Here is a 19,870-nt window from a genome sequence, read left to right as displayed (position 1 = left end):
TTCTTCTTTTGCTGCCCTAAAATGTTCAAATCCTGAAATACCACAACTCTGAATAAATGTATACTTAGCCACTATCAGATATATTTATAGTCTTAAAATTTGTAAACTCTCAGAAACTATAGGCCATCTCTTAATCATTTTTATATCCAAAGTGCCAGGTGTGTAGCATAGCTGAGTGGCTCTCATAAGTTCTGATAACACATTCCATATGATCCATGATGTATACATTTGATATTTATAAATCAAATTCTAGACAAAATATATTGAGTAAGTTTGCAGTTGAAAGGAAATTTGTTGATTTGTTTGTAGTCAGATGATTATAGTTGTCTTAATTATTTTGCATTTTGGGGTTGGTATAGCTAAGTCTGGTAGCTTAAAGACTAATCTTTGCTATTTTTAAAATGTGAATCCTTTTGATAGAGGATTCCCTTTAGCAAAAGATGTCGACCTTAATAACTAAAGGTTGTGATGAATCATAATTATTATACTCTACTGGAATAGATTGGTGTTCTTGGGACTATAGTAATATCTATGACTTAGACTTTAAAAACTTTTAAAAGTTTTCCCTTTTAGTAAGTTCCTTAAATTTCTGTTTTATTTGGTTTTTGCTGCCCCCACTTTATACTGCTTTGTTAGATTTCTTTACTTTTGAAAGTGGAAAATGATGGTAAAGCTAATGCATAATTATGTTAATTACATATTCTATAAGTAAACTATTTGACAGGAATTATTATCAAAAGAGAAATTGCTATTATTTGCTTATGAAATAAGGTACATGAATCTTGGAATAAATATTTTTGCTTAGGCCTTTTAAATTTTTCGATAGGTCCTGATGAATAAGTACTTGGGGAATAAAGATTGCTGCATTAAAATGACAATTATTTTTTACTTTGTTAGGTAATTTCAAAAAAAGTAAACAACTTCTTCATAAAGCTGTAGAATGTGGAGCAGTACCACTGGAAATGCTGGAAATTGCCATTCGAAATTTAAACCTTCAAAAGAAGCAGCTGCTTTCAGAGGAGGAAAAGAAGAGTTTATTAGGTAAATGTGTTAATGTGTGCTATTACTTTTCTGTGGTAGATTGTCTGCAAAAAGAATACAGGATAGTGTTTTATTTATTTATTTTTAAAGATTTTTTATTTACTTGAGAAAAAGTGCACATACAAGTGGGGTGGGGAAGAGGGGGAGCAGAGGGAGAGGGTGAAACAGACTCCCGAGGGAGCAGGGAGCCTAATGCAGGGCTCCACCCCAGAACCCCAGGATCATGACCTGAGCTGAGGGCAGATGCTTCACCGACTGAGCCACCCAGGTGTCCCCAGGATAATATGTTTTTAAAAATGCCATCTTTGTATTTGGTATTTTTTAAACCACTGAGCCACCCAGGCACCCCTGTATTTGGTATTTTTGAATGATCAAAATCTAAGATTAAATTTTAGATGTAAAGGAGGTAGGACTTTTAGAAGTAACAAAATATTAACCCTTTTGGAATTTTTTTCTCCCTAATCAAACTCATTAGTAATACATTAAAAACAATTCAATCTAAGCGAGAGAATGACTATTTTTAGAAATAGGGAATGTGCCTTTATTCTGGGAAACAGGTATGTCATTAAGAATCAGTTGCAAAGTGGAGTGCCTGGGTGGCTCAGATGCTTGAACGTCTGCCTTTTACTTTGGGTCATGATCCCGGGGTCCTGGGATTGGGCCCTGCCTCGGGCTTCCTCCTGGGGTTGGAGAGGGCGGTTCTGCTACTCTCTCTCCCTCTCCCGATGCTTGTGTTCCCTCTCTCACTGTGTCTCTCTCTGTCATATAAATAAATAAAATCTTAAAAAAAAAAAGAATCAGTTGCAAAATATAGAGAATTATCTTCATAACATCTTCATGTGTGCATATCTTACTTGAGGACAGATGTTTACCATGAATTGTCCTTTTAAATATTCTTATTTGTGAGATAACTTTTTTGTGTATTCCTTATATCTTTATGAATTTAATTACAATTTAACATTTTTTACAGCATCTACAGTATTGACTGCTCAAGAATCATTCCCCAGTTCACTTGGACATTTACAGAATAGGAACGTCAGTTGTGATTCCAGAGCACAGCCTACAAAAGCCAGGTTTTTGTATGGGTAAGGAAACTGAATCTGTTTTTTAAATACTCACCATATATTTGCGTTATTTATATACCTGCATATATATTTTAATATTACAGTGGTAACATTAGCAATTAATAGAAATACCTATGTTAATATTATTCTTTTAAAAATTGGGGTATTTTCTTTATAGAGAGAACCTGCCCCCTCAAGATGCAGAGATAGGTCATCGAAATCCCTTGAAACAAACAAACAAAGTTAAAAGGGTAAGTTAATTTTTAATTCGCCTTAAGTAGTAAGGTATATGTTTATTTCCTACTTGGTTACTTAATCTTTCAAAACATTTTTAGTCATGCCCATTTGGAAGAGTCCCAGTTAACCTTCTAAATAGCCCAGATTATGGGAAGACCGATGGCTCAGTTGTACCAAGTTTTACAAAAAGGTATGTTTGAATTTTAATATTGTAGTTTGTTTTCAATACTTAAAAGATTGATGACCGAATGGATGCAAAGTCTTTTATTGCCTAATAGTAATTATGATTTCATTTTTATTTAGTATTAAAGGTTACCAAGTCTCTAAATGCTACTAGGGACAAAGGAATGACTTTATTTTGCTTTTTCACTCATTAAAAATTAAAAGAATGGAAGTGCCTGGCTGACTCAGTCGGTGGAGCATGTGACTCTTGATCTTAGGGTCGTATGAGCCCCATGTTGAGTATAGAGATTACTTTAAAATAAAATCTAAGAAAAAAAAATTAAGGAAATGATTAACAAATTAGGAAACACAGAAGAAAAAATATTAAGTCAATATTAAGCTTAAAAGTTTATGCAGATGTCCCTTGGGTAAAAATTCCTGATGATTGGACATTTGCTTATGGATAGCCTCTCTGGTAAGAATCTCTTCTTCATGTGTATGAAAGTCTTAGCAAGGGCGAGAACAATTTCTTTGCTAGCTAGTTCAAGCAGAAAGGCTGCTATCAGTGGGAAAGATGACAGATTCACTCATTTGTTTCAGAGCCCAGGGTATCAAGAGGTGAAGAAGGGCGGGTAATGATGAAATATTGTTCATTCCATTCCATGTGTTCTCCTTCCTTCAAATTGAGTGTTTATCTCCTAAAAAGAAGTGGGAATCTAGTAACCCACCTTAGCTAAGGAAACTTTTCTGGTCTGTTCTTGACTAATCATTCTTGATTTCTTATTTCTGCTAGAAAAGTCTCCTTGGATTCCAAAGAACCATTTTGCAAATAAACTTCAGAAGAACAACTCTTATTTTTAGTTGGCATCCTCTTTAATTAAAATCCTGTCATGCTTAGGGCTTGACTAAGGATAGATATTAAGAGAGCATTTTGGTTGTCTAAAATCTTAGGTGATGATTTTTGTCGTCTCCGTTTCAAACAGCTAGCTAAAGAATAAAGGAGAATTTCTCTCACTAAAGAAAAATAAGAACAAAAACAAACCAGTCATTTTCTTTGTGTTTGTTATGTTAGACTAAAGGCTAGGCACTGTGGAAGCCTGTGGGAAGGCTTATACTCGAGTCCTTCGGCTATTTGCAATGTGAGTGTAGTTTGACCTACATACTGCTATCCCATTCTCCTTTACCACAGGCATACTTAGCTATAACTGTTACTTAACACATAATGATGTACTACTTACTTTTATCCCTTGTGTCGTTACCCAGCACCTAATTTCATTATATTTGTATTATAATCATACTATTTAAAAAAAAAAATTTTTTTTTCAAGAGATCTTTCCATTTAGGAAGTGTACATATTGTTAAAAAGACAACTTCAAAATTGAAAAATAAAACAACACTGGAAAGATTAATTTCGTGTTAAGTATTAAAACTGTTTTGTTGTGTGTAGTAGACAGACCTCTGGATCAGAACGCCGAGATATGATTGTGCCTGGATCTAAATCAAGTGGAAATGATTCCAGTGAATTGAGAAACTTAAAGGTATTTTAATTTTAAGATCTTCACATAGAGCAAGGGTTACTGATCCAGGATCCATGGAGTTTTTCTGGGGAAAGGGTCCAACAGTGTTCCTGCAGGCCCAAGAGATATAGGACTACTAATGGGAAATGAAGTCCTAAACTGTTCTTCCAAAACTGAGGTGGTAGCAAAATGTTCAGTGATCTCCTGGGGTAACTTTGAAGTAACAGTTATTATGTGTATGTTTAAGCAGGTTAGTTGGCCTGGTTTGGGAAGAGCTGGGGGAGTCATTCCCCCCAACTTTTGTTTCTTGGTGTCTTTAATCATCTGACAAGGCATCTCATACAGCAATGAGAATAAATGTGGTGTATCTTTGTATATTTAAAGATACAACTTGAGTCTCTGGTGCACTGATTTTTAGGGGTTATACTATTCTTACTTTACTTGACCTCAGTGTAGGTCTTTTCAATTTGTATTTTTTGTGATTCCTCTATTTCATGATCTATGCTTATTTTACCTAAGTTTACTTTTTGGATTTAGAGTCTTGGACTTATACAAATTTTAATTTTCATTAACATTTTTGGGATAAATTACAATCATAGTAACAAAATAACGAGGCGTGTTTTATGTTAGATTCAAAATTTCAATCTCTCTTTTTAAGTGAGAGTATTTTAACAATTGATTATGTCCATTGAAAACACATTACCCAGATTTATGGTTATGGCCATTCCTGATGCTCTAGTCAATAATGAAAGAAATTAATCTTTTCTCGGTGTGTGAGTCTACATCTGATGATAGTAGATAATTTAGTTAGCAACCTTTTCACATAGATGAGACTTCAGTATTTTGAAACTAAGGCAAATTAGTGGTATTGTTGTTTATGAGACTTTATTTTTTTGATATCTTATTCTTTTCATGTAGTCTATTCAAAATATCCATTCCAAGGAAACTGTGATGTCAGATGAGAAGAGTTCTGAACTTATTACTGATTCAGTAACCCTGAAGAATAAAACTGAATCAAGTCTTCTAACAAAATTAGGAGGTAAGAGAAACAAACTAAGCTTCCTTGAGAAAACCACTTTAGGGGCACCTGGCTGGCTCAGTCAGTTAAGTGTCTGTCTTCAGCTCAGGTCATGATCCCAGGGTCCTGGGATCGAGTCCTGCATCGAGCTTCCTGGTCTTCAAGGAGCCTGCTTCCCCTTCTTCCGTCTTGTATACTCTCCCTCTCTCTCTCTCTCTGACAAATAAATAACATCTTTAAAAAAGGGGAAAAAAAAAATAAAAGAAGAGCACCACTTTGTTGCTTGGGAAAGTTGACCAGCCATCTAAGAATTGCATTGTAAGACTATATCTAAATCCCTTTATCTTGATGCCAGTTGAGTTATATAAATGTATGAAAAAGTATTAAATTCTGTAGCAACATAAGTTTATTTGCCTAAAAGGTGCATAGAAAGAAGAATGGAGGGAAAGTACAATTGGGCTGAGTTAGTTTTCTCAGCTGGCTTGACAAATACTTTCTGGAAAAAACAGAGAAGCTGTATTATCTATAGAACAGTTCTCTCTTTTTTATCAAACATTTGATTTTCCCCTATGTGAGTACTAAGAACATGATAAATGTTCTAAGGGTATATAAATGAATTAGACAGGGTCCCAAGGAGATTGCCATCCAGCATGGAAGAGAGACTGATAAATATGCTGTGTAGAGTTTAAAGAGTGTCATGAGAACCACATAAATAAATATTATGAGAATTCAGAAGAGGGAAAAACCTGGAGGACCAATTGGTTTAGGATAAATAAGAAAATGTTTTGTGGGGGAAAAGAAACATGAAGAAGTCTTTGGGCTTAAATAGGAAGAAATAGCAGTGATAGAATATTTCAGATGGAAGGAATAGCAAAAGCAAAAGAATAAAATATTTTAAGAATCAAAAACAGTCTAGTTGTGTGAAAAACTGTAACAGGTCATATAGAAGTGGGAGATAAGACTAGATAGACAACACCAGGCTTTAAGTGTTGTTTTTGTTTTTGTTTTTAATTTTGTTTTTTTTAGATATCAGAGTACTGATAAAGATTTTTTAACAAGATCACAAATTGGATGATTCTTGTCCAAACAAAAGCTGACAGATTGACTTGAATGTTTTTAATTGGACTGAGGAGGAAAACTGGGACAAATTAGGCTTGCTGAGACTCTTTGGTTTCCAGACTGAGACTTTCCTGGTGTTAGCCCTGGAAATTTCATAAATCAGATTAACCCTCAGTCCCTAACAAACCGGGACTATTAATCACCCTAGAATAGTCTCTTTTGCCATTATTTTGACTCAGAAGGGATTCCTATTTCTAATATTTGGAAGAAATTTTCATGACATCTATTATAAACTAGTATTACTGAAAAATCATTTTTCCCAAATATGCTTAATAGTACCAATCAGACACCTAATTTAATGTTTTTCAATAAAAGCTTGTTGAGTAGGGGCACCTGAGTGGCTCAGTGGGTTAAGCTGCTGCCTTCGGCTCAGGTCATGATCTCAGGGTCCTGGGATCGATCTCCGCATCGGGCTCTCTGCTCAGCCGGGAGCCTGCTTCGCCCCTCTCTCTGCCTGCCTCTCTGCCTGCTTGTCATCTCTCTCTGTCAAATAAATAAATAAAATCTTTAAAAAAAAAAAGCTTGTTGAGTACCTACCTACACAGTGCCAGTAGTACTTTATTATATAGTAAAACTTATAGTCACAAAATTGTGCCCCGGTGAAATAGCATTTCATTCCTATATATGAGTGTATTCAAAGAGTGGGGTTGTAGGATCACAGGATGTGCATACGTTCCACCTGTGGCAGATAGTGCCAAACCATATTCTAGAATGATTGTGCCTTTGACCAGCAGCTATTTTACTCTAACTCCATATTAGTCCCAATTGTTTTATTATTCGTTTTTAATTTTAGACATTTGTATGCCACTAGGTGGTAGCTTATTGTGGTTTTAATTTGTACTTCTCTGATGGCTTACGATGTTGAACATGTTTTTCTATGTTTATTGGCCATTTGGATATCCCCTTGTGAAGTTCTTGTTTGAATCTCTTGCCAATCTTTCTTTTGGGGTTTTCTTTCTTTTTCTCATTGATTTCTAAGAGATATTTATATCATCTAGACACATATCCTTTGTTGGATGGATGTGTTACAAGTAACTTCTCCCATTATGTAGTGAAGACTTTTTAAGAAAAGGAATTCTTTTTTTTTTTTTTTTTTTTTTTTTTAATTTTCTTTCTTTTTTTTTTTTTTTTAATATTTTATTATTTATTTGACAGAGAGAGATCACAAGTAGGCAGAGAGAGAGAGAGAGAGAGGAGGAAGCAGGCTCCCTGCCGAGCAGAGAGCCCGATGCGGGACTCGATCCCAGGACCCTGAGATCATGACCTGAGCCGAGGGCAGTGGCTTAACCCACTGAGCCACCCAGGCGCCCAGAAAAGGAATTCTTAAATATCATGCATTTTAATTTATCAATCTTTTCCTATGTGGTGTTTCCTGTCTTTAAACAAATCTGTTTCTACTCTAAAATCGTAGTAATATTTCCATATATTTTACGAATTATCATTTTTCATCATTTAAATTCATATATTTATCATTTAAATATCATATTTATCATTTTTCTTTTCACATATTTCTATTTATATAGAAATTTTATGTTCTACCTGAACTTAATATTTGTGTATGTGTAAGAGGAAGTATCAGGATTCTGTTGTATTTTTTCCCATGTGAATATCCTGTCAGTCCAGCATCATTTATTGAAAAGACCCTCTTTTCCCTCAGAGAATTATAAATTAGGTGATCCTGTGTGTGATATTTGGCTTTGGAGTCTTCTTTGTTTCATAGTTCTTTTTATCTATTTTTGTGCCAGTGTTCTCTTAATTACTGCAATAAGTATATCTGTCAGTTGTAAATTCTTCCAACTTCGTTCATCTTTGAGGCTGTATCAACTATTTAAGCCTTTTAGATTTCCGTATAATAATGTTAGAATCTAACAGATGCCATTTTGTAAAAAAGGGGATTTTGACGAAGACCCTAATAGGTTGACATCTTAACAGATAAGTTTTCTCATCTATTAACATGACATATTCCTTCATTCATTCAAGTAGTGTTTAAAATATCATCGAGAATCATTTTCTGCGTGGAGATTTTTCTTATCTTATGCTAGAGTTATTGCTAGATAGCTGACATTTTTTTGATGCTGTGTTGATGGATAAGATCTTTTTAAAAATTTTTTATCCTCTACTTCATTGTTGCTGTTATATAAAAATGTAACTGGTTTTAGTTATTGATTTTAGATACAATGTTTGCTAAATTTACAGAATAATTCCAGTATTTTTCTATGGATCCTTTCATGCTTTTTGAAAATAATATAACATTTTTTCCTTCTAATTCTTTTAACATATTTTGTGTGTGTGTGTGTGCTGTATTGCACTTAACACCATAACAATGAATAGGAAGGATGTTAGTGGCTATCTTAACTCATTTCTTATTTTAGAGGGCAGCTTTCAATATTTTACTTTCATGATAATTGCTGTAGGTTTTTGTACTTACTCTATCAAATATCAAAACAGTGAATTTTGCTTTTTATTTAGATTATCATTAGTTTTTTGTGACTGAGTGTTGAATTTTATCAAATACTTTTTCTGCATTTGATTTGATCATGTATTTTTCTTCTTAGTCCTGTTATTATGGCAAATTAAATTGATTTAAAGTGTTGTGCAAACTTTACATTTAGGAATAAACATAACTTGGTCATAATTCATTATCCCTATTGTATATCTGTTGCAAATATTTATTTAGAATTTTTGCATTTATTATCATGGTAGGAATGAATATTGATAATCATAGAATACTAAATATATTGTTGAGGCTCTATTGTTTGGAGACCATTAAGAAAATAAGATAACAGGCTAGTTTAAGGTAAAATTTTTTTTTTTAAATTAATTTTTTTTTTTTTTTTTTTTGACAGAGATAGAGACCGCAAGAGAGGGAACACAAGCACAGGGAATGGGAGAGGGAGAAGCAGGCTTCCCGCTGAGCAGGGAGCCCTATGTGGGGCTCGATCCCAGGACCCTGGGATCATGACCTGAGCCAAAGGCAAATACTTAACGACTGAGCCACCCAGGCGCCCCTAAAATTAAAAAAAACAAAAACAAAAAAAACAACTGGAGGTCTTTAAAGTAGTGGGTTGGCTTCTCTTTATTAGTGAGACCTTATGATGTATATGTGTTTTTAAGTTTTTACTTATTTATTTGGTGTTTTCTCGTGAAGACTAGAAGTATTTAAATTCAGAATCGTTTCTGTTAAAGCTCTAGATAACAGCTTAGGAAGATGGTTGTGTGGCACTTAATAAAATTGATTTATTAAAGGCAAATTGTCAGCAGCTAGTTTTAAGTTTTTAGTTTCTCTCCTTGTTATTAAGAGCAAAGTGCTAATACAGTTTGTAACGTGTTCTTATGTAGCTCAGATTTAATCTTGTTATTATCAGAAACCCTTTCCTTTTATTGATAATAACCGCAAATGCAATTTCAGAAACTAAGGAACATCATGAACCAAAGGTTCCAGAGAGTAACCAAAAACAGTGGCAGTCTATGAGAAAGCCAGAATGTGTAAACCACAATGCTGCTGCATCTTCAAATCAGTGGCAGATTCAGGAGATAGCCCGAAAAGTTGATACAGAGGTAATTCTTTTCCTCTCAAGTATAGCATTGCTGTTATTTATAATGTGGATGATCATGTGAAATGTTTTCTTATTTTATTAAATCCTTATGTACCATAGTTAGTGAAATAATTTAGAGGATTTTCTTATTATTATTCACAAAACAATGATGATTCACAGTCACAGATGCAGTAAAAGTGGATAGTAAGCTAAAGTCTTATTTTCAGTGGTGTTTCTAGATTTCTGGTAAACTGGTGCAAAGGGTCAGCAAACTACAGCCTATGGGTCAAATCTGGTTCCTGCCTGTCTATAAAAAACTTTTATTGGAACACAGCCATGCCATTTATTACTATCTATGGCTGCTTTTAAACCATAAAAACTGAGTTGAGTCATTGTATCAGAAGCCATCTGTCTCAGAAAGCCTCAAATGTTTACTTTCTTGTGCTTTAAAGAACACAGTATGCTGATCCCTGAACTCTTGCAATGCTGTGCCAAAGTATTTGACAATTTCCTATTGTGATCCCCAGGGATAAAATAGGAAAATATAGACTAGACAATGTATGTGAATTTATAACAGGTTGAATGATCATTCCCAAAGGCTAGAGGTCATTTCAGAAAGAATGATCTGGTAGGTTACTAGAGAGCCATACCTATAGTCCATGGCTATACTTCTCTTTATTTTCAGTTATATTCCAACTCGGTGTTTCTCAAACATGTTTTGGTCTTGGGGTCCTCTTTATACAAGGCCCTTAAAGAGCTTTTGTTTGTGTAGGTTATATTTATCTGTTTTTACTGTATTAGAAAATAAAACAGACATTTTTTAAATATTTATTAACTTATTAAAAATAACAATAATAAATCCATCACATGTGACTATAGATATACTTTTATGAAAAATAAGTATTTTTATATTTTCTTTCATTGAGATATAATTGACATATATAACATTTGTTTCAGGTATACAACCTAATGATATGTATTATGAAGTGATCCCCATAAGTTTAGTTAATATCTGTAGCCATACAGCTATACAGTTTTTTTCTTGTGAAAACTTACAAGATTTACTTCCTTAGCAATTTTCAAGGATGCATATAGTACTAATAACCATAGTCAACATGCTATACCTAATATTTTAATAACATTTATTTTGTAACTGGAGATACCTTTGTATCTTTTGACCCCATTCACCTATTTCGTCTGCCACCCACTCCCACTTCTGGCAACCATTAATTTGCTCTCTATCTATGAGGTTGGGGTTTTTTTTGTTTGTTTATTTGTTTTAGATTTCATGTATAAGTGTTACTATACAGTATTTGTCTATCTCTGTCTGGCTTATTTCACTTAACATAATTCCATCAGTATCCATCCGTGTTGTCACAAATGGCAAAATTTCACTCTTGAATGGCTAATAATACTCCTCTGTGTGTGTGTGTGAGACAGAGAGACATTTTCTTTATCCATTCACCCATTGAGGAATACTTAGGTTGTTCCCATATCATGGCTAGTAATAATGCTACAGTGAACATAGGGAGGCATGTATCTTTTCAAGTTAGTGTCTCATTTTCTTTGGATAAATACCCAGAAGTGGAATTACTGGGTGTAAGATAGTTCTATTTTTAATTTTTTGAGGAACCTCTCTACTGTTTTCCATAGTGACTACACTGATTTACATTCCTACAAATAGTGCACAAGAATTCTCTTTTCTCCACATCTTTGCAAATACTCGTTATTTCTTGTCTTTTTTGATAATTGTCATTCTAACAAGTGTGAGGTAGTTTGATTTGTATTTCCCTGATGGTTAGTGGTGTTAATCATCTTTTTACTTACTTAGTGGCTATCTATATGGCTTTGGAAAAATATGTCTATATATCTATTTACATCTTTTGCCCATTTTTTAATTGGACTGTTTTCTTTTTTTGCTTTTGAATTATAGGGGTTCGTTATATATCTTAGATATTAACCCCTTATCAGATATATGATTTACATATATTTTATCCCATTCTGATGATTTGCCTTTCATTTTGTTAATGATTTCCTTCACTATGCAGAAGCTTTTTAGTTTGATATAGTCCCACTTACTTATTTTTGGTTTTTTTGCCTTTGCTTTTGGTGTCAGATCCAAAAAAATCCTTGCCATGACTGGCATCAAGGAGCTTACTGCCTGTGTTTTCTTATGGAAGTATTATGGTTTCAGGTCTTACATTTAAGTGTTCAATCCATTTTGAGTTAATTTTTTTTATATGGTGCAAAAAAGTGGTTGTTTAATTCTTTTGCTTGTTGCTGTCCAGTTTTCCCAACACCATCTTTATCTTACTTTATTAAAGATCTAAGTACTGAAATAGATGATATTAAATGGGAAAAATTGTGACAGTTTAAATCACGGATCATCTGAAATAACACCTTTCTTTTTGAAATTTGAAAGTCAATAGCATGGTAAAAAGACTCAAAACCATTTATTTGTCATTAGGGAAATGCAAATCAAAACCACAGTGAGGTACCACTTCATACCCACAAAGATGGCTATAATTAAAAAGAGACAATAACAAATGTTGCTGAGGAAGCAGATAAATTAGAACCTTCATACATTGCTGGTGAGAATGTAAAATAGTGCAATAACTTGGAAAATGGTATGGAAGTTTCTCAAAAGTTTAAACATAGAGTTGCCATATGATCTCGCAATTCTACTTCTAAGTATATACTCAAGAAAACTGAAAAATCTAGATCCACACAAAAACTTGTGCATGAGTATTCATAGCAGCATTATTCATAATTACCCAAGTTGAAAATAACTTTGAATATCCATCAACTGGTGAGTGAATAAATAAAATGTGGTACTCTAAGTTAATTACTTCAATTTATTATTCAACAATGAAAGATAATGAAGTACTAATAAATGCTACAGCATGGATGAACTTTAAATAAGTGAAAGAAACCCTATCACAAAAGACCACCTATTCAGTGATCCCATTTATAAGAAATGTCCAGAATAGGCAAATCCTTAGAGGCAGAAAGTAGATTAGTATTTGCCAGAGACTGGGAAGAGTGGGGAATGGAGGGTGACCACTAATGGATACAGAATTTCTTAGAAGGATGAAAATGTTCTGTAATTAAATAGTGCTAATGATTGTATACTCTTGTAAACATATTGAAAACCAATGAAAAGCAAGCTTAGGAAAAGAAGCAAAAGAAACTAGGTGATTTCCTGAGGTCCCTGCTTCTCCAGAAGCCCTCTCAAGTAGAGTGTTTTTGTCTCACACCTGACCTTATAGCTAGAAACTCCCTGTAGCTATGTCCAGACTGTTTCTGCTTTTTGGATATACCAATCTGTTCCTTGCTCATTGCTATCATCTCTGAACATCCTAGTGACTCCCCATCATTCCTTGAAGATATTAGCCTCTGGATCACTTCCTCTACTTCAAATTCATAACTCTGTCCTCTCTCATGACCATTTCTTTAATTTCACCTCAGCTACCCATTCCCATACACTGTGGTTTTATTAGTTACAGAAAGACCAGTTTTCAGAAGTACAGAGTACTTATTTAGATGATAAAAGTTCAGTAACGGTTACAGTAGCCCTGATGGCAAAGGGTATTAGATCCTGTTTTGTTAAACAATACTGTGTGCCTTCCCTCTACTTGTAATCCCTTTGCGGAAAATATAATAGGCTTTGGAATTTAGAGTAAGAGAGCTATACTGAAAAGTTACTAGAATTCTGGAATACATTTGTTTTACTTATTTTAGCAACCTTGTATATTTCGTATTTTTATTTTTCCTTTAGAAGTTATATTGTTTGTAAAACAATTCAACAGGTGACTAAAAACTCTAAGTTGTGATGTTCTTTTATTTTGGTTTAGCAGAAACAAACAACTTTTGAGCAACCTGCATTTTCAGTTTCAAAGCAGTCACCACCAATATCAGCACCTAAATGGATTGATCCAAAATCTGTTTGTAAAACACCCAGTAGCAGTGCGTTGGATGATTACATGAGCTGGTAATGCCTTTGATGCTTGGTTTGGCACAATAGAAGTAACATGGGCCTCAGGGCCAAATCTATAGTTGAATCCTGCTCTGTTAAAAAGTTTTCAAACTTCTGTTATTTTTCTGAGCATCAGTTTTTCCATCTGTAAAAGGGGAGGGGAAGATGACTACAATACATCTTTAAGGATTGTTCTGAAAGTCTGTTATAATCTGTTCCTACAGTCTATAAATACTCTAAATATTTAAAACTTCTTGATAATTTGCATTGCTACATGGATAGCTGTCTATTACTGAGAGAGATATTTTGAAGATTAGCATTCTTAGACTGGATAAAGGATAGGTACATTTTATAGCAAAGGAGATGTTCATTGGTATGTGATAGTTTCTGAAAGAGGTTGGTTATGTAGTTCACTCAGTACTGAGGGTGTTCTAAAGTAAAAGACTTGGGCAGATGGGAATGAGGGATGTGTGAAGAAATTGGATGGTCAGTGGTGATTGACAGGAAATAAGGATATCACAAAAGCAAGTTAATGATATTTCAAAGAAAGGAAATAATGGAATGTGGCACATCATATCACTCAGCTTGTGGGCATATTTTTAATATATTTTTAATGTCTTAGAGAATAACTTAAGTCCATGATGCCTTTTGCTTTTCATTTTCACAATGTACTCTTTGATCTTAATTAGAACTGGCCTTATAAATGAGGTTTTATAGCCTGGTGTCTTACGGATTTAATACAGTTTTGCTATTTATTACCTTGTTTTATTATAGTTTGGAATATTTTATAAATAGCTGCTAACTAGAATCTTGATGTAAGTTATTTTTTGTGAAGTTAGGTTATTTATTGTCTACAAATTTTTGTAGAATTCCGTCATGCCAAGCACCATTCTAGGTGTTGAGGATGTGGCAGTGAATAGTGAGCACAAATGTGAACTCAACAGCTTTAAGCTCAAAAACCAAACTCCTCTGTTGTTATTGGCTTTTAGATATTTCTAGGAAGCTGTTAATAGAACATGATTATTAAAATGTACTCATAAACTCTATGACCATCCATAGGCTAATGTATGCCTTGGCCAAATTCTTATTAAGTAACCCCAACTCCATATTTTAAATATCATCTGACTGATTTTACTAGTAAGAATTTCTTGTCTAGGGGTAAAAAATTACTTTCAGAAAGAATTGCCCCCAAATAAAATTTCTAGTGATGGTGTACCTAGAATAATTAATTTAACTATATTATGAAAACTGACCTGGATTCTGTTTGATTAATACACTTGTTTATGTGTATCTTTGAAATCATACAAAAACTGAATCAGAATCTTGTTTTTACAATTTGAATGTTTTAAACTAAAACTGTATCTTTCCTAGTTTTAGAACTCCAGTTGTAAAGAATGATTTTCCACCTGCTTGTCAGTTGTCAACACCTTATAGCCAACTTGCCTATTTCCAGCAGCAACAGCAACAAATACCTGTTACTCCACTTCAAACTTTACAGGTTTGATAAGCTTTATTTATGATGGTATATGATTAATGTATGATCAAGTCCAAAGATTGTATTTTCCCAGCAACTAGTTGTTAGGAATAGCTTTAAGAACTTTTCCATTCTTAGTTCTATGAGGTAGAACTCTTTTCTAATATCCTCCTAAGGATGCCTTGTGACTTAATGGTTAGTTATTAAAGAAACAAATGAAGTTTTTTTCATTAACTAGGCCAAAAATCCAGGTGAAGAGCTAGATAAAATTTCTCTTGTATTTGAGGTTGCTTTTTATTCCATTTCACTATTTCAGTCTGCTATTACTGAACAGCCTTATCATTGGCTGATTGATGTATAGGTAAGTTTTCAAGAATATCAAAATAGCAATATAAGATGCTACTAAAATATAAAGTAATTATTTAAAAAAAAGGAAATTTTTTGTTACTGAAGCAATTGTACTGCCATCTAAAGAAAAAACACTCCTGATATCAATACTAAAATTAATTTCTAATAACTGAGAGGTGGCTTAATACTGGTAGAAAGCTTGAACTCTGAAGGGAGACTTTCTGACCTTGAATCTTGGTCTCACTACTTACCAGCTGTGTAAACTTTTGTAAGTTACTTAAATTTTCTGTGGCCATTTCATCATATATAAAGTGGGAATCACAAAACCGCCTACCCTATAGGATAATTTTTTTTTTTTTAAGATTTTATTTATTTATTTGACAGAGAGAGATCACAAGTAGGCAGAGAGGCAGGCAGAGAGAGAGGAGGAAGCAGGCTCCCTGCTGAGCAGAGCCCAATGTGGGGCTCGATCCCAGGACCCTGAGATCATGACCTGAGCCGAAGGCAGAGGCTTTAACCCACTGAGCCACCCAGGCGCCCCCCTATAGGATAATTTTGAAGATTGAATTAATTAATATATATGTAACTTACAAAAGCATCTGCTACTTAGTGAATAATAAAAGTTAGTAGCAATTTTTATTTAAATAAACAGCCAAAAAGAACAACAACCAAAAAACCACACAGGTAATTAGCTATTTCAAATTAAGAGATAAAAAATTTAGCTGACAGAAAGAAGAACAGTGGTTACCAGTGTCTAGAAAGAGGCAGGAATGGGGAGTTACTGTTTAATGGGTATAAAGTTCCAGTATGAGATGATGGATGATGGTAATGTTTGCACAACACTGTGCATATACTTAATCTTAATGATACTGAGTTGTATGTTAGAAATGGTTAAAATACAAATTCTTTGTTACGTATATTTTACAATTTAAACAGAACAAAAAAGGGGGACACTTCCATGGCTCAGTTATAAATGCATCTGGCCTTCAGCTCAGGTCATGAACCCAAGATCCTGGCTCTGTGCTCAGCAGGAAGCCTGCTATTCCCTCTCCCACTCTCCCTGCTCCTGTTCCTTCTCTTACTGTCTCTCTCTCTATCTCTCTATCAAATAAATAATTAAATAAATCTTTTTTTTTTTTTTTTTTAAGGGAGGGGCACTTGGGTGGCTCAGTCGGTTAAATTGACTTAACTGACTGAGCCACCCAGGTGCCCCAAGAGGAATAGTTTTCTGGGGATTGAAAAAAAATAATAAATTACAAAGAAAGAAAGATGATCAGGTTTGCCTATATACATTGATTCAAAATACATATATTGAGCTATTACTCATGTCAGATCCTGTTTGAGTTGATACCTACAAGTCAAATTATGGTCAAGTGAAGTTGCCAAGAGCCTTTTAGAAAAGGCCAGTGTCAGGAAGAAACTGAAAAGGGGCTAGAGTGTGGCTAGAGCTCAGGCTGAGCACCTGAGGTGATCCTTAGGGTTCTGCTGGGACCTTTATTTTTATTTATTTATGTGTGTAGTATGTAAGTACGCAAGCTCTTCGCCCAGTGTGGAGCCCAACCTGGGGCTCAAACTTTCAACCCTGAGATCAAGAGTCTGATGCTTAATCGACTGAGCCACCCAGATACTCCTCTGCTGGGCTCTTTAAATTTTACTCTGAGAGGGATATGAAGCTGTGCAATAGTAAGTAGCAGGTAAGTGAAGTGATTTTATCTGCATTTTGAAAAAATTACTCTGGCCACAGTGAGGAGGATGGACTAAGGGAGATGTGGAATGACCTATGTAGGAAACTGAGCTCCACATGTATTGAATCAAATAAGACAGAATTACTTTACTTTAAAAACTGTCAGCAGTTTCAGCAGTTAGGGGGAAGAAACACTGAACTGCCTTTTTCCCTCTCAGAAATTCCTAGTTTAGATATGAGAGGATTTTCCAAAAAGGATGAGGGGCAGGAGAAAGTAGTGAAAAACCTTGGTAAAATTGTAACTTAATGGAAAATAACAGGTACATATTTCAAAGCCTAACGCCTTCTTATAGAAAACATATTTCAGGGATGCCTGGGTGGCTCAGTCAGCTAAACATGTACCTTCACCCAGGTCATGATCCCAAGGTCCTGGAATCGAGTTCCACATCAGGCTCCTTGCTCCTGCTTCTCCTTCTGCCAGCTACTGCCCTTGCTTGTGCTCTTTCTCTTTCTCTCTGACAAGTAAATAAATCTTTTTTTTAAGAAAAAGGGAAAAGAAAACATACTTCATGACTCAACAATGTTTTTTAATCCTAGAGGTTAAAGAAATTAATATCCTTATCTTTTATATTATGTAGAAGATTACAGGGGAATTCTAACATTTGGGGATCTAAAGCAGGACTTGGTTAAATTGAGGTTTTTTTCAGAACTTGTTTCAACTTAATCAGCTAATAATGTGCTCTTGTGTCTTTAGCTTCCTTGTCAGCTTGGAAGGACTCCTTCCATTGCATTCCATTGGTGCAAAGCATTTATAGGTCTGCAGAGAGCTCTAGTGTACAGGAAGGAAAGAAGGGGAATGTTGCACTAGGGCAGGAGCAAGAAGTTTGCTGAAGTGGATGCTGAAGTTCGGATTAACTTACATGTTGAAGGTCACCCAGCAGAAAAAGGGCATTGCTGAAATTTGCATTTGTCTGATTGACTCTGGAGCTTTAAGCACCTTAGTATAATGCTTTCTTTACACTGTAATGCTAAATGAAGAGAAAGAATATAGATATAATTGTTTTTTTATGTAAGTAAAGAGTTTTTATAAGAAAAAGGAAAATGGGGTGCCTGGGTGGCAGAGTGAGTTAAAGCCTCTGCCTTCAGCTCAGGTCATGATCCCAGGGTCCTGGGATCAAGCCCCACATCAGGCTCTTTGCTCGCCGGGGAGCCTGCTTCCTCCTTTCTCTCTGCCTGCCTCTCTGCCTACTTGTGATCTGGCTGTCAAATAAATTTAAAAAAAAGAAAAAAGAATAAGGTGAAAAGTAATAGCTTGTATATTGGAAGAGATCTTAAATCTTTTTACATTTCTAAAACGTACAGGTGAACTAATATAACATTGTATGCCAACTGCACTTAAATTTAAAACAATTTTTTAAAAAAAGAAGTGGGGGCATCTGGGTGGCAGTTGAACATCCCATCCTGGGATCAAGTCCTGAGTCAGTCTCCCTACTCAGTGGGAAGCCTGTTTCTTCCTCTCCCTCTGCAGCTCCCCCTGCCTCTGCAGGCACTCTCTCTGTCAAGTAAATAAATAAAATCTTTTAAAATAAATAAATTAATTAAAAAGCAAAAGCAAGTTAGAGGGGGACACCTAGGAAGTTTACACATTAATAAATTTATTTCTTTGACTAAAATAAAGTAAATTTCCTCCTTAAAATATTGTGACTGGGGGCGCCTGGGTGGCTCAGTGGGTTAATAAGCCTCTGCCTTCGGCTCAGGTCATGATCCCAGGACCCTGGGATCAGGCCCCGCATCGGGCTCTCTGCTCAGGAAGCCTGCTTCCCTTCCTCTCTCTCTGCCTGCCTCTCTGCCTACTTGTGATCTCTGTCTGTCAAATAAATAAATAAAATCTTTAAAAAAAAAATGTGACTGATACCTAATTACTTAATATTTAAGATAATTTCAAAATTGGAAGCATTTCAATGTACTAAATGCAAGCTAATTTCTCAGGCATAGTCTTTGCACGTTTGAATCTTTACATTTTTTAATTATTTAGATCTCAGCATCCTCTTCAACAAATGAATGCATTTCAGTTAAAGGAAGAATGTATTCTATATTGAAGCAAATAGGAAGTGGAGGCTCAAGTAAGGTAAGTATCTTAAATGTTTAAGAGAGAAAAATGTTTTAAACTTCCTTTCTTTGTCTTTTTACCTTTTAGGGCTCTTTTTTCATAGCACCTAGGGGCCTGTATTGCTTTTGAGCCAAAAAACCCTTCTCATCCCCTGCTCCCATTTCCTCTCTCCAAGTGACATATCTCTTTAGGCCTATCTCTTAATTTCAGTTCTCTGTTCTTCCCTCTGATGTCTTGTGCTTCCAAATTTCTTCTCTAAATGACATTAGTATTGACTTCAGGATGGCAAATGAAGCTATATCACAAACTGTCTTGTGTGAATAATATTTTGAATAACATTTTGGGCTAATTCGGCAAGATATTTGATTAATTTTTTGAGTTTTTTGCGTTTTTCTTTTCAAAAACAGTTTAATAATGTGAAATTTCTGGAATTGGAATAGATCATTTGCTAAATTTATCTGAGTTCTAAATTAATACAGTTCTAATTCTCTGGGTGGAAAGCACCTCAAAAGAGTTATCTATACTTGTACCATCTTTAGTTCTTATTCTGTTCTCAAATCTACTTAAGTCTGATTTTTATCTTC

At 34.6% G+C, this 19,870-nt stretch overlaps 1 protein-coding gene across 6 annotated transcripts in view; it reads left to right on the top strand.

The window, feature by feature from the left end:
* Positions 1 to 19,870, top strand: part of TTK (TTK protein kinase) — a 42,861-nt gene that overhangs the window by 7,798 nt on the left and 15,193 nt on the right. For 3 of the 6 annotated variants that reach the window (XM_059177221.1, XM_059177219.1, XM_059177220.1), the window contains exons 5-14: positions 898 to 1,041; positions 2,012 to 2,126; positions 2,284 to 2,356; positions 2,441 to 2,532; positions 3,952 to 4,042; positions 4,940 to 5,060; positions 9,568 to 9,716; positions 13,549 to 13,685; positions 15,042 to 15,168; positions 19,212 to 19,304. In XM_059177221.1, coding sequence (XP_059033204.1) covers positions 898 to 1,041; positions 2,012 to 2,126; positions 2,284 to 2,356; positions 2,441 to 2,532; positions 3,952 to 4,042; positions 4,940 to 5,060; positions 9,568 to 9,716; positions 13,549 to 13,685; positions 15,042 to 15,168; positions 19,212 to 19,304 — 1,142 coding nt within the window. The remainder of the gene's footprint in view (positions 1 to 897; positions 1,042 to 2,011; positions 2,127 to 2,283; positions 2,357 to 2,440; positions 2,533 to 3,951; positions 4,043 to 4,939; positions 5,061 to 9,567; positions 9,717 to 13,548; positions 13,686 to 15,041; positions 15,169 to 19,211; positions 19,305 to 19,870) is intronic. The other 3 variants (XM_059177225.1, XM_059177222.1, XM_059177224.1) reach the window with 3 other exon arrangements.

Source organism: Mustela lutreola, chromosome 6 (assembly GCF_030435805.1).
Source record: "Mustela lutreola isolate mMusLut2 chromosome 6, mMusLut2.pri, whole genome shotgun sequence".
NCBI classification, from domain to species: domain Eukaryota; kingdom Metazoa; phylum Chordata; class Mammalia; order Carnivora; family Mustelidae; genus Mustela; species Mustela lutreola.
This window is presented reverse-complemented; position numbering and strand designations above follow the sequence as displayed.